The 14,213-nt window shown below is 41.8% G+C and overlaps 1 protein-coding gene across 1 annotated transcript in view; it reads right to left on the bottom strand.

Annotated features, from left to right (window-relative positions):
• The window catches only part of LOC122814860 (phospholipid-transporting ATPase ID-like), a 2,026,011-nt gene that overhangs the window by 863,716 nt on the left and 1,148,082 nt on the right, over window positions 1-14,213 (bottom strand). The window contains exon 7 of the mRNA XM_044087143.1: window positions 207-279. Within this exon, the coding sequence (XP_043943078.1) occupies window positions 207-279 (73 nt within the window). The remainder of the gene's footprint in view (window positions 1-206; window positions 280-14,213) is intronic.

The following is a 14,213-nucleotide window of genomic DNA, read 5'->3' as shown; positions in this document are numbered from 1 at the left end:
ATGACTGGTTTATTGCTGCAGAAAATTTTAATATGTTAGTGATATGTTGAAACAGTTTTCTTAAGGATGCAGTTTACCTTTGCACTCAGGAAAATGTTTTGCATTTGGAAAGTTGCTTTCTTTGTCATTTGTCTGCATGCAATCACACTCACAGCATCAGTGCCACTATTACATTTCTTCCAGCATGTTATACAATTGCCACTTACCGTTACAAACTGGTTGTTTTCAAGTTTGACAACATCTCCCACTTGGACATTCATCCATTTTTCATTCTCTAGCCTAATACAGAACATAATATTAGTTAGACACGTATAAAAATAATACAGTAGGATATATAACGTGCATTTATTCTTGACATCTTATATATATATTACTAATACATATTCTTCAAATTATTGTAGTTAGACTCCACACAATAACTCTACCACTTAAGTGCATACACAGTAGGGGTGTCACTTTTTCATATACCCAAAGCAGGCATTTGTTAGGGAAAATTACATTTTACAGGACAAACCTTACTCACAACCAGTACAAAGGACTGGCCTTCTCTTTGTTGCCACAACAGAGTTTGAGTTGTTTCTGTTGTTTAATAAGGTATTCTATATGCAAAATAATCTTTTGTTTACTAAGAAACATCCCTGAGATGATGCTGCATGGTGCTCTAGCATGAAGACGTACAGGAAGCATAGGTCTGGTTCCGCAGCCATGCTGAATGCCAATGAGGCAGTCCAAAGAAGAGGTATATGTTAATTAACCATATGCTCTCTCTCTCCCCCAAAACAGCTTCCAGGAATTCTGGATCAACATGGCTACCAATTCAAAAGGAGTATGGGGTTTTGGTTCTACTCAGGGTCTCAGAGGTAACAGCAATATAATGACAGAATAACCATGCCTGTCTGTCAACTGATCATTAAAATTAATGGAGGCAGACGATAGTAACAATGATTAAAGATGTGCAAATAAAAATAATAACGAAGCATGAGACCACAAAATTTAATGAATTACTTTAACCCACAAGTGCAATACAATGTTACATTAGACAACATTTTATAGGGGTGGGTGTTCTTCGAGATCCAAATGTTAACAATTTATCCTTAAGGAGGGTATCAGTATCTACTGCTTCACAAAGCTGGAGGCATAGCATTTCATTTTTTTCAAAATGAAAACAATATTTCTAGCATAACAAAATATGAATATGCTTTGTTGCTTTCTGGATGATAATACCAAGTACATTAAGAACAAAGCGTTTTTGTCTACAGTGTAAATAATTCCACCCCAGAAGCATTATTACAGTTTGGTTTCATTTTACTTCAACACACAGTATAATTCTAATTGAATCATGTCAAGGACTTACAGAACAATGGCAGGACCGGTTTATGTAATGATTAAGGTCTTCGTCTCATTTGCACAAGGTACAATGTTTGAGGCTAACCTATGGTCAATGCTTTTATGGAGTTGACCTGTGTCATTGAGGGTCTGCACCCACCTCTCAAAATACAAACACATGTTGGGTGTTACCACCTCAAACTTACACAATAATGGAGTTGTGGGCAGCATCACAGAATCTAGATGGTACCTACAGGAGGAAGAGTTGCATAGACCAACAGCTTTGGGAATCAACAGTGGTAAACAGTATCCTCAAAATAGGAGAACACACAGCACAGACTGCATCCTGGGCATCAACAGTGGTACACAGTACCCTCAAGATAGGAGAACACGCAGCACAGACTACATCCTGGGTATCAGCAGTGGTACACAGTACCCTCAAGATAGGAGAACACGCAGCACAGACTGCATGTCAAGCATCAGCAGTGGTACACAGTACCCTCAAGATAGGAGAACACGCAGCACAGACTGCATGCCAAGCATCAGCAGTGGTACACAGTACCCACAAGATAGGAGAACACACAGCACAGACTGCATCCTGGGTATCAGCAGTGGTACACAGTACCCTCAAGATAGGAGAACACACAGCACAGACTACATCCTGGGTATCAGCAGTGGTACACAGTACCCTCAAGACAGGAGAACACGCAGCACAGACTGCATCCTGGGTATCAGCAGTGGTACACAGTACCCTCAAGATAGGAGAACACACAGCACAGACTACATACTGGGTATCAGCAGTGGTACAAAGAACCCTCAAGACAGGAGAACATGCAGCACAGACTGCATCCTGGGTATCAGCAGTGGTACGCAGTACCCTCAAGATAGGAGAACACGCAGTACAGACTGCATGCCAAGCATCAGCAGTGGTACACAGACCTTGAGTAGCATCTTACCCTCACCATGAATGATGCCACAATATGAAGACAAGATGATCAATTTCAACAATTGGCTTAAGTACTGGTGTCATTCAAAGGGGATCCAATGCCTGTCAGCTTGGGATGATATGCTCGACAAGCCATGATGCTTCGCTAGGGACGGCTTGCACCTGTCACCCCTGGGCTTTCGGATATTGGGAAAGGCTCTTGCTACCCCCATAGTGCCTTTTTTAGGCAAGGCTCAAAAGACAAACCCACCTCCATAGGTATCACAAGGGATAAGAAACTAAGAGTAATGCTACTCAACGCCAGAAGTCTAAACCTCAAGATGCACGCACTCGAAACTCTCCTTAGCATGGAGAACATCGATATCTGTGCAGTAACAGAAACTTGGTTCAGTGCTCCCGAGAGCACCCCAGCACTACCAGGTTATACCTCATACCATGCTTTTCGGCCCCAAAACTTGGACCGAACCACAAAAGGAGGGGGAGTATCGATATTCATCAAAGATACCCACACCTCCAGGTTGGTGGCAAAGCACGAAGCATCAGAGACTATCCATGTGCAACTAACAGTGGGTAAAACTGCCTTCCAGTTTATAGCCTGCTACAGACCACCCTCCCAAACCCAGGAACCCCACTCGGCCTTCCTGAGAACACTGGAAAATATGAAGGTCTCTCCAAACACCATTATATTGGGCGACTTCAACTACCCAAACATAGACTGGGAGCATTACTCTAGCTCCAACACCCTAGCCCAAAGGTTCCTAGAATTTATAAACTCAAATGCTATGGAACAATTTGTTACCACTCCCACAAGAGGGAAAACATACTGGACCTGATCATCACCAACATGGGGACTCTATGCTCCAGACCAGAAGTGTATCCCTCACTGGTAAGATCAGACCATAAACTAATCTCACTGGATATTCACATCCCGACCCCACCCCCTGCCCAGAAAACCACAGTGAAAAACTTCTCTAAAGCAAATTTCACACTCCTCAAAACCAAGGTGGAATCCTTCAAAGCCCCCGGGCCTGTGGAAAATATGGCCCAGACCGCAGAATCCTTTATAAACGCATTCTATGAACACCTTCAGGAATGCATGGATCATGCGATCCCAAATAAAATCAAGACCCAATCCTCCAAAGGCAGACGTCTTGTCTGGTGGACCCCAGCCATAAACAAACTATACAATAGAAGGAGGAAGCTACTAAATGATAGAGCAAAATCCCAAAAAGGGAAGGCATCACTGATTAGTATTAGCAAAAAACTATGGGCACTCATAAAATTGTCTAAGGCCAGCTTCAAGAGAAAAATTGCACAGGACACTAAGGATAATCACAAGGCTTTCTTTAGTTATGTTAGGAACCTGGGTGGTAATTCCCAGATATGCTCAGAATTAGTCCAAAATGACAAAAAATACACCGAACCCACAGACATTGCCAACATCCTAGCTGACAGGTTCAGTGCAAACTTCTCCCCCCCACCAAAAGGCAAATATCTATCCCAGCAGAGTGCTGCCCCCCTGACATCTCAGATGCTCAGGTAAGAGCCGCCCTCTCCAAAGCAAAAAACACAGCATCAATGGGACCAGACAGTGTCCCGGGCTGTGTCCTACATGAACTCCAAGAAGAGCTAAACCCAAACATAAAACTACTGTTCAATCTCAGCCTTACTACAGGATATGTGCCCAAAGAGTGGCGTACAGCAACAGTGGTCCCTCTCCATAAAGGTGGTGCCTCAACGGATCCTGGAAACTATCACCCCATAAGCCTGACTTGCTTGGTCTGGAAAGCTATGGAAAGGATCATCATGGACCTCATAAATAAAGATATTGGGGACCTACTGACACTGGATCCTACCCAGTTCGGCTTTGTTAAGGGCAGATCCTGCCTCTTAAACCTGGTTGATTTCTTTGAAACAGTCACCAAGGCCATTGACGAGGGGAAGGTGGTCCACACAGCCTACCTGGACCTCGCAAAAGCCTTCGATACAATTCCCCACTCAGGCGTTATAGATAAGCTCACCAGCTTAAATATAAACCCCTATGTCACTAGATGGATTGCAAACTGGCTCAAGGACAGAACCCACATGGTTAGAATTGCTGGAGCCATGTCAGACTCCAAACCAGTTACAAGTGGTGTCCCACAAGGCTCAGTCCTGGGACCTCTCTTGTTCGGTATATATTTCTCGGAGGTACAGGCCAACACGGAAGGACTGTGGCTGACCAAGTTCGCAGATGACTGCAAACTGGGTGCCATAATTGACTCTACAGCCGACACAAGCATCCTCCAAAAGGGCCTCATAGAAACAGACAACTGGTGCCAGAGCCATGGCCTCACGCTAAATTCCAAAAAGTGTATAGTCATCCCCTTTGGCAAAAACAAAGTGCCCACAAATTACCACATAGGTGGTAATCCATTAAGTACAGAAGAAGCAATTAGGGACCTGGGGACCCAAGTTGATAGCAATCTCTCATTTGACAACCACGTGGCCAAAGTGGTTAGATAAACATTTTATATAGCCCACCTAATCATGAAGGGATTCACATTTAGATCAGGGGAGGTCATCGTGCCTCTTTACTCATCCCTCATCAGGCCCATAATTGAGTACAATGCCCCTTTTGGGATGTACCTTACCAGACACCTGCAGCAACTGGAAAGACCCCAAACGTACCTCACCAAGAGGATCAAAGGGCGCAAACAGATGCCATATGCTGCCCGGTTAAAGAAACTCCAGCTCTACTCAGTGGCATACCGCCTGTTCAGAGGCGATCTGTGCCTGACGTATAAAGCCATGTCTGACCCGGAATTAATGGACATGCTGCACCTCAGAAAATCCAAATCCCATTGAGCTACGCACTCGAGAGACTTGAACCTCAGCACTGAAATAAATAGGACATGCTGGAGGGACAGATTCATAACCCAGAGGCTCCCTTCACTCTGGAATAAAATCCCAGTCCAGGTTAGGCAGAGTCCCTCATTGACTCTCTTCAAGAGGAATCTTGATGAGTGGATGGGAGATCATAGGTTTACCCTGGATATCACTTCTGTGTCACTGTTAGACAGAGGCACAGTATACTAACCTCGAAAAATGGCATAGCAAAATAAATTTAAAATGGGTGGCGAAAGCCAAACACATTCTGGCTAGGCTTATAAATGCCCTAGGGCAGATAGCCTAGTATGAACCTATGAACCTATGAACCTCAAGATAGGAGAACACACAGCACAGACTGCATGCCAAGCATCAGCAGTGGTACACAGTACCCTCAAGATAGGAGAACACACAGCACAGACTACATCCTGGGTATCAGCAGTGGTACACAGTACCCTCAAGACAGGAGAACACGCAGCACAAACTGCATGCCAAGCATCAGCAGTGGTACACTGTACCCTCAAGATAAGAGAACACACAGCACAGACCGCATCCTGGGTATCAGCAGTGGTACACAGTACCCTCAAGATAGGAGAACACACAGCACAGACTGCATGCCAGGCATCAGCAGTGGTACACAGTACCCTCAAGATAGGAGAACACACAGCACAGACTGCATCCTGGGTATCAGCAGTGGTACACAGTACCCTCATGATAGGAGAACAAGCAGCACAGACTGCATGCCAGGCATCAGCAGTGGTACACAGTACCCTCAAGATAGGAGAACACACAGCACAGACTGCATCCTGGGTATAAGCAGTGGTATACAGTACCCTCAAGATAGGAGAACACACAGCACAGACTGCATCCTGGGTATCAGCAGTGGTATACAGTACCCTCAAGATAAGAGAACACACAGCACAGACTGCATCCTGGGTATCAGCAGTGGTACACAGTACCCACAAGATAGGAGAACACCCAGCACAGACTGCATCCTGGGTATCAGCAGTCATGCACAGTACCCTCAAGATAGGAGAACACACAGCACAGACTGCATCCTGGGTATCAGCAGTTGTACACAGTACCCTCAAGATAGGAGAACACACAGCACAGACTGTGTCCTGGGTATCAGCAGTGGTACACAGTACCCTCAATATAGGAGAACACACAGCACAGACTGCATCCTGGGTATCAGCAGTCATGCACAGTACCCTCAAGATAGGAGAACACACAGCACAGACTGCATCCTGGGTATCAGCAGTTGTACACAGTACCCTCAAGATAGGAGAACACACAGCACAGACTGCATGCCAGGCATCAGCGATGGTACACAGTACCCTCAAGATAGGAGAACATACAGGACAGACTGCATCCTGGGTATCAACAGTGGTACACACTACCCTCAAGATATGAGAACACACAGCGCAGACTGCATCTTGGGTATCAGCAGTGGTACACAGTACACTCAAGATAGGAGAACACACACCACAGACTGCATCCTGGGCATCAACAGTGGTACACAGTACACTCAAGATAGGAGAACACACAGCACAGACTGCATCTTGGGTATCAGCAGTGGTACACAGTACCCTCAAGATAGGAGAACACACAGCACAGACTGCATGCCAAGCATCAGCAGTGGTACACAGTACCCTCAAGATAGGAGAGCACACAGCACAGACTGCATCCTGGGTATCAGCAGTGGTACAAAGTACCCTCAAGATAGGAGAACATGCAGCACAGACTGCATCTTGGGCATCAACAGTGATACACATTACCCTCAAGATAAGAGAACACACAGCACAGACTGCATCCCGGGTATCAGCAGTGGTACACAGTACCCTCAAGATAGGAGAACACACAGCACAGACTGCATCCTGGGTATCAGCAGTGGTACACAGTACCCTCAAGATAGAAGAAAATGGACCACAGTCAGCATCTCATGTCAGGGCTAGCCACTTGATGGTGTAAAACTTGACTCTATGTGATTTGGTCATGTTGACTGTAGATTAATATGCATGCGTATATACCATTAAGAAGCTATCCAAGGGCTTGCACTTGAGTGCAAGTACTGAGCACATGTGAGCCTGACTGCCATGTTGAAGTTAACTGTTGAGACTTGAACATGTATGTATGTAAGCTCTGTTTGTTAGTTAGTTTGTTCATATCTGTCAGAAAAATATGTATTAATATGTGTATGCTTAATGCTAATTGGAAGCTAAATGAGTTAAAACGTTTTTTATTTTATTTTATATGCACTGTTTTATATATAAATTGAGTTTTATATGAGACTGAAAAGATGCTTTTTTGAAACTGCAGTGTGCTTTCTGAAACTTGCAAGATGCCCACCGACCTAGTAATTGCTAGCACAGCAATATTCATGTTTATGCCTTTTTGGAAATGTACTTGAGAAGCAGGTGCTTATCTGCTAAGTCAGGAGTGAATGAATGAACAATGCTATACCCTGTAAATGTAATGATTCTTAACAATCAGCTCTGTTCGAAGTATGAGAACATGTACAGCTGCAGAAGCTTAGAGATAATGTAGACAAAGGATTATTAGAGAAATGAACTGCTAGCTTTGTGCTTGAATTAGCCATAGTACCTTGAATGGTAACATAACATGTATCTAACCGGTGGTAACCAAGGTCACGTTGTTTTCTTAGGAAGTTTCTCACAAAAATTGATAAAACAGCAGAAATTCATGACACTAACGGTCAATAAGTGATGATGAAAAGACTTGTAATTTGCTATGTCAGCTTGATAGGCAATGTCTTATTAGAAAGTGTATAAAAATGAAAGTATTTCCTGTTTCTGGTTTATTCAAACTCTGTAATAGCACGTTTTTGTCTCCTTGCTGCAAGATTAAAGTGCCTTAACCTGAACCTACCGTATATTGATAATTTTTAAAGTATATTTTTCCTTTGACAATATCTAAAGATGCTGCTACCCATCCTGATGTGTTTATATATATATTAAAAAATCTGAACAAAACCCCAAGTTTGAACTAGAGATGAATGAGCCCAGAGTGACAGAAGTTGCATATCCAAAAGGTTAAGGTATCAGAAACGATATATCCAAAGGGTCTGCAGTCAGAACCAGCATACTAAAGGGGCATTGGAGTTTAAAATGGCTTGGCAAACACTATTTGAGGCACCTATCCAGATGTTGGTGGAATATACAGCAGTGGACCATCCCAAAACTGTGCATACTTCGTAAAACAGGTCAGAAACGAATTTCACATACTAAATCTTGCTCAGCACTATTTCTTATTCACATGATATGCAACGAGGCATACAGAATGTTCTAAATAATTTTTGCATGAACAAATATGTATGATATTGATAAAAATATTCAAATTACTATGGAAAAAGTCCAATTGCATAAAATGAATAAAATAAAAGGGGAATGGCCGGATTTTTTGCAAAGCATATGTATTTTTGTATTAAGCAATGATAGCTGAGTTTTCAGAAGTGTATAAAGTGTTTGCATGTTTGTGCAATGTTACAGTAAAGTTATTTCACAGAGTACAGCCATTACAGAGCATATTTCACAAAGTAAAGTATTTTAAAGAATTTGTTGTGTATTTGAATGTTGTTACAAGCTCACAGCACACTTTTTTCATACATAATTACAAGGGCCATATTTTCAGTGTGTGTGTTTATACTTTTTGGGCATGGCAGATGGATTTCGAAAGCCCAGTGCAGTAGTACTTAACAGTAATATTGCTGTGAATTGGAGAGTGTTTGAGCAAAAGTACAACATTTTCATACAGGCTGCATTTTCTGATAAAGATGACGACCGCACAAAGGAATTTATTCTGCTTCATTTAGCTGGATCACAAGCTATAGAAAGGGGGAGCTCATTTGTGTACTCACCTGCTATTTATGCTGGAGAAGGGGAAACCATCATATTGTTGTACAAACTGAGTCAAGGGAGGACCCATAGTGCTTAAAAAGTAAATTTAGAGAAATGTATAACCCCCAGTCAAATTTTACAATGGAAAGGCGCTTATTTTACACAAGGAACCAAAAGTCTGGTGAAACTTTTGCTGCATATACAACTAACCTGAGAAATAAAGCTAAAACATGCATATTTGGTGACTTAAGGGATGAGTTGATAAAGGACAGACTTGTGTGTGGTATAAAAGATGATGCTATGAGAAAGATTTTGCTTCATGTCAGGGATTTAACTTTGAATAAGGCCATTGACATTTGTCAGGTATACGAGCTGACAGAAAAGCACACAAATATGCTTACAAATGAGAGCAGCTCTAGAAGGCATGGTGATAACACTCATGTTGATAGTATGCAGCACATGGTTAAAAAAAACAGGCCCAAGTATGTGGCAGCTGTAACCCCTGCAGCACTCACTGGTAAACCCCATAACTTTCTAGCAAATTCCAGCCTCAGTGAAACGCACTCAAAGCATGGGCTCCCATCCACTTTTCATCACCAGCTATCATAATTGTGGTGGTAATCATGAATCTAAAAGGGAAAAGTGTTTAGCTTTTTGTCAACAATGCCACAAATATAATAAATGGAATCACTTCAAAGGATTTTGTAAGTCAAAAGAATGTGGGCACTCTTTCATTAAAAGGGAACATTTTAAGAAATGAGTTGATCAGTTAGACTGTGGCAAGCCTATTTATGTTGATGGTGTGTCAGTGCTTCATAAAATGGTCAATGCAGTAGATTTAAGGCACAAAAATTAGGTATTTTGTACTGTTCAGATAAATGACAAACCCACAGAGCTTAAAGTTGATACAGGTTCTAAGTGCAATGTTATGTCTGCAGAAGCATTTGCTAGAGTATGTAACACTGAAAGGCTTGATTTGGCAAGGTGTGCAAAACTTGTTGCTTATGGACGTGAAGAAATTCAAACTGAAGGCTCAATAGTGCTTTCATGTTACTTCGAGCAGAGTAGAAGAAGCTACAACTTGTTATTTTATGTGGTTAAGAGGGACGTTCAATCATTATTAGGGCTCAAAGTCTCTTTAAAAATGGGACTGATTTAATTTAACAAGGAGATCCACCATGTTAGCTTAAAAGACCACTACTCTAATTTTGCCTGGCACATTTTTTCTACCTATGCTGATCTTTCCCAAGACAATTTAGGCAAACTTCCAGTTGTATACTCCATGAAGTTAGACCCAGAGGTCAGTCCAGTTATCAGGCTAGCATGTAAAGTTCCAATAGCCATGCAGGACATGGTCAAAGCTGGGTTAGATAAAATGGTGCGAAAGATGTGATTTGCTCAGTGGAAACTCCAACTGAATGGGTATCTTCCATGGTGGTAGCTCATAAGAAAAGCTGAGATGACATCAGAATATGTATTGATCCACAAGATTTGAACAAAGCACTAAAAAGACCTTTTCATCCAATGCTCACAGTCAAAGAAGTCGCAGCCTTGATGCCAAATGCCACTATTTTTTTCTGTTCTGGATGCAAAGAGTTAATTTTGGTAAATTCAGCTAGACAAAAAAATCCTCATTGGTCACTACATTCAGTACTCTTTTTGGCAAGTACAGATTTTTGAGAATGCCATTTTGGATAAATTCTGCAAGTGAAGTCTTTTAGCATGCAATGGAGCAAATTTTTTCTTGGTATCCTTGTGCTATTATAGTAGTTGACATGAGATGAAAGGGCATGTTAAGTGAATCTTAAGCTCAATGCACAGAAATGCAAATTCAGACTAAAAGAAGTTTCTTATGTTAGTCATTTATTTATGAGCACACATCCTTCAAAACAAAAAGTCATTCTCGAGATGCTAGCTCCAGGCAATGTTCAAGTTCTGCAACATTTTCTTGGCATGGCCAACTACCTAGGCAAGTTCATTTCAGACTTGAGCCAACTTTCAGGGCCACTCAGAGAGCTGACATGTAAAGATTTATCCTGGTCTTGGTCAGAGCAACACCAAAGAGCATTTGATGCCCTGAAACTGAGAACCGCCTGTCCGTTGATACTAAGATACAGTGATGTTCACTAACAAGTTACACTTTCCTGTGATGCTTAACAATTTTAATTTGGTGCAGTTATTCTACAAGAGGATCAACCTGTTGACTATGCATCGAGAACTCTTACCCAAACTGAAAAGTAGTATGCCCAGATTGAAAAAGAGCTTTTGGCATTGCGTTTGCATGTTTGAAGTTCCATGATTATGTTTATGGTAGACCTACCCAGATCGAAACAGACCACCAAACACTAGTCACTATCCTGAGTAAGCCAATGCATTCAGCTCCAGCCAGACTGCAACATATGATGCTGCGATTGCAAAAGTACAATTTTAATCTTGTCTACATAAAGGCAAGCTTCTTTATCTTGTTGATACATTATCTAGATCACCTAGAAATACCACTGAACAGAATGACAAAGTTCTCAATTGCTTGATGATTTTGAAGTTATGGAAGTGAGAGATTTATCTTCCACATGTCCTGATGCGCTGAGAGATCACACAGCCACAGATCCATTTTTACAAAGACTCAATCACTTTATCAGTCATGGATGGCCGTCAAAGCAGTCTAGTTTACTTCAAGAACTGCAACCTTATTTCCCATACAGCGATAAGATTTTGGCTGAGAAGAAAGTAATTGTTCCAAAATCCTTGCAACCTGAGTACATTACTATCTTGCATCATGGTCACCCAGGAACCGAATCTACCAAAAGAAGGGTGAAAGAGATAATATTTTGGCCTTCTATGTCACAAGACATTGAGAGAGCACTTTCTTCTTGTTCAGTATGTAATAGTACAAAGCCTCAACAGAAAGAACCACTTAAGCTTAACCAAATTCTGGAACTACCTTGGTCGACAGTAGCCACTGATATCTTCAAATGGAATGGTCAACATTATTTGATGTTAGTAGACTTTTATTCAAATTGGTTCAAGATCGACTTACTTCCTAACCTAGCATCTAGTACTGCCATTACCAAGTTGAAATGTCATTTTGCTGTTAATGGAAGTCTACACAAAGTTATTTCTGACAATGGGACGCAGTTTACAAGCCACAGTTCAAAAGATTTGTGGAAAAATGGGACTTTACTCATGCTACAAGTAGTCCAGATTATCCCCAGTCAAATGGTTTGGCAGAACACGCAGTTCAACGTGCAAAACAGTTACCTGAGAAGTCAAAACTTGATAATACTGATGTTTTCCTGACTCTTGAACCTCAGAAATGTTCCTCAAGATAAACATCTTGGTTCACCTGCTCAGAGACTTTTGTGGAGGCAAACTAGAAGCACATTACCACTTAGTAGTCAATTGTTGGTTCCATGTATCAGGAACAACAGATCAGTGAAAGCCAATCTGTCGAAGAAGTGCTTATCCCAGAAGTCCTACTATGATAAGACCAGCAAACTGCTCAATCCTTTACAAGGATGCAAACATCCAAAGGTTATGATTGGATCGTTGTCATGAAGAATACTGGTCAAAAGCTGAGATCATACATCATAGAATCAGAAGGACCAACTTTTAGGTGGAATCGGAAGCCTATACCACAGCGAATAGCCTGTGACAGAGACTCTTTATGTCAGAGTGAGTTGTCGAGTATTCAAATTTCCAGAGGAAGTTCCAGAGGACATTCCTGTTCCTGTGACAAATCCAGAAGTTCCTGATATGAGCTGTGCACCACTGACTGTCCCTGTTGCTAAATCTACTCCCAACTGTTATGTCACGAGATATAGTTGAATCTCTAAACCCTGTATCAGATATGAAGCAATTTGGACATGAACGTCATATTTTGTTTCTAATGTACATAATAATGCATGCCTAGCTCTAACATTGTTTTTCATGAAGGGCAATCTTTTTTAAGGGGGAGGATGTAGATCAATATTTATGTGTATATACCTTTAAGAAGCTATCCAAGAGCTTCCACTAGCATATAAGTACTGAGCACATGCAAGCCTGACTGCCATTTTGTAGTTAGCTGTTGAGATGTGAACATGTATGTATGTAAGCTCTGCTTGTTAGTTTGTTTGCATTTAAAGATGCTATTACCCATCCTGATGTGTTTGTATATATTAAAGCATCTGAATGAAACCCCAAGCCTTATTATTTGTAGTAGAGACGAGCGAGCAATATTGACTAATGTTGGCAAAAAAAAAAAAGGCATGGATATTTGACAGTGAAGTAGGTTGAAAAGCTGGCTTACTCCGACCTGCACCAGGAACTCATGCTAACAGTGGGAGGGGTATATGTGTCCATATTAGCCAGCGTGTGTCTGCCATAAAGCCCAGCAGCCTAGGTTAATAAGCTACAGTCCAGTTGCCTAGTTTGGGTTACCTGAGCTCTATTGAGTAAAAGCTGGATGTAAAACCAATCAACCTGCCAAATATGAGCTAGAAATTGATATACTCAATGAAGGTTCACTGATAGGATGCAGCTTGGAAGTGGATGATATGATGTAAGAAGAGGCTGGACATCCTATGATTCCAGGAGACAAGACTGAAGGGCAGTGCAGCAAAACCACTTGGCTTGAGATCCAGAGTCTACTGGAGACTAGAAATGGTGTGGTAATTGCTGTGAGGGAGAGCCTTCAGATTTTAATGAGGAATACCATCAGAATCAGTGACAGATCCATGGCAATCAGACTCCGATGTAAGGAGAGTACACTATTCATAATCTCAATCTATGTCTTACAGCAGGATTTCATTCAGACAGTGGTTGCAGGACTTACCAGATAAAGCAAGACAGCAGGAATTGGTGCTTATAATGGGTGACCTAACTGCACATGTTGGGACAGACAGACCAAGATATGAGGATGTAGGACCTCCTGGGTCCATATTGGTGGGGAAACAGGAATAAAGAAGGAGAGGTCATTCTAGACATCTGCCCAGGAAATGGTGGCCAACACATGGTTCTGCATGAGAGACTGTCACAAAATCACATACATGAGCAGCCAATATACAACTCAGATAGACTTCATCCTAGTAAGGAAAGAGCACTGGGGTAGAATCAGCAATTGCAGAGTCATCACCAGTGAAATAGTCGGCCCACACGATAAACCACTGATTGCCACAATCAACTGCAATAGTCATCAGAGAAGGCTGTAAGGTTAACAGAGATTAGGCCGAAGACCT

Source organism: Protopterus annectens, chromosome 1.part1 (assembly GCF_019279795.1).
Source record: "Protopterus annectens isolate FY-2018-M chromosome 1.part1, PAN1.0, whole genome shotgun sequence".
Classification (NCBI taxonomy): Eukaryota; Metazoa; Chordata; order Ceratodontiformes; family Protopteridae; genus Protopterus; species Protopterus annectens.
The sequence above is the reverse complement of the archived record's forward strand: the minus strand, read 5'-3'. Positions and strand labels throughout refer to the sequence as shown.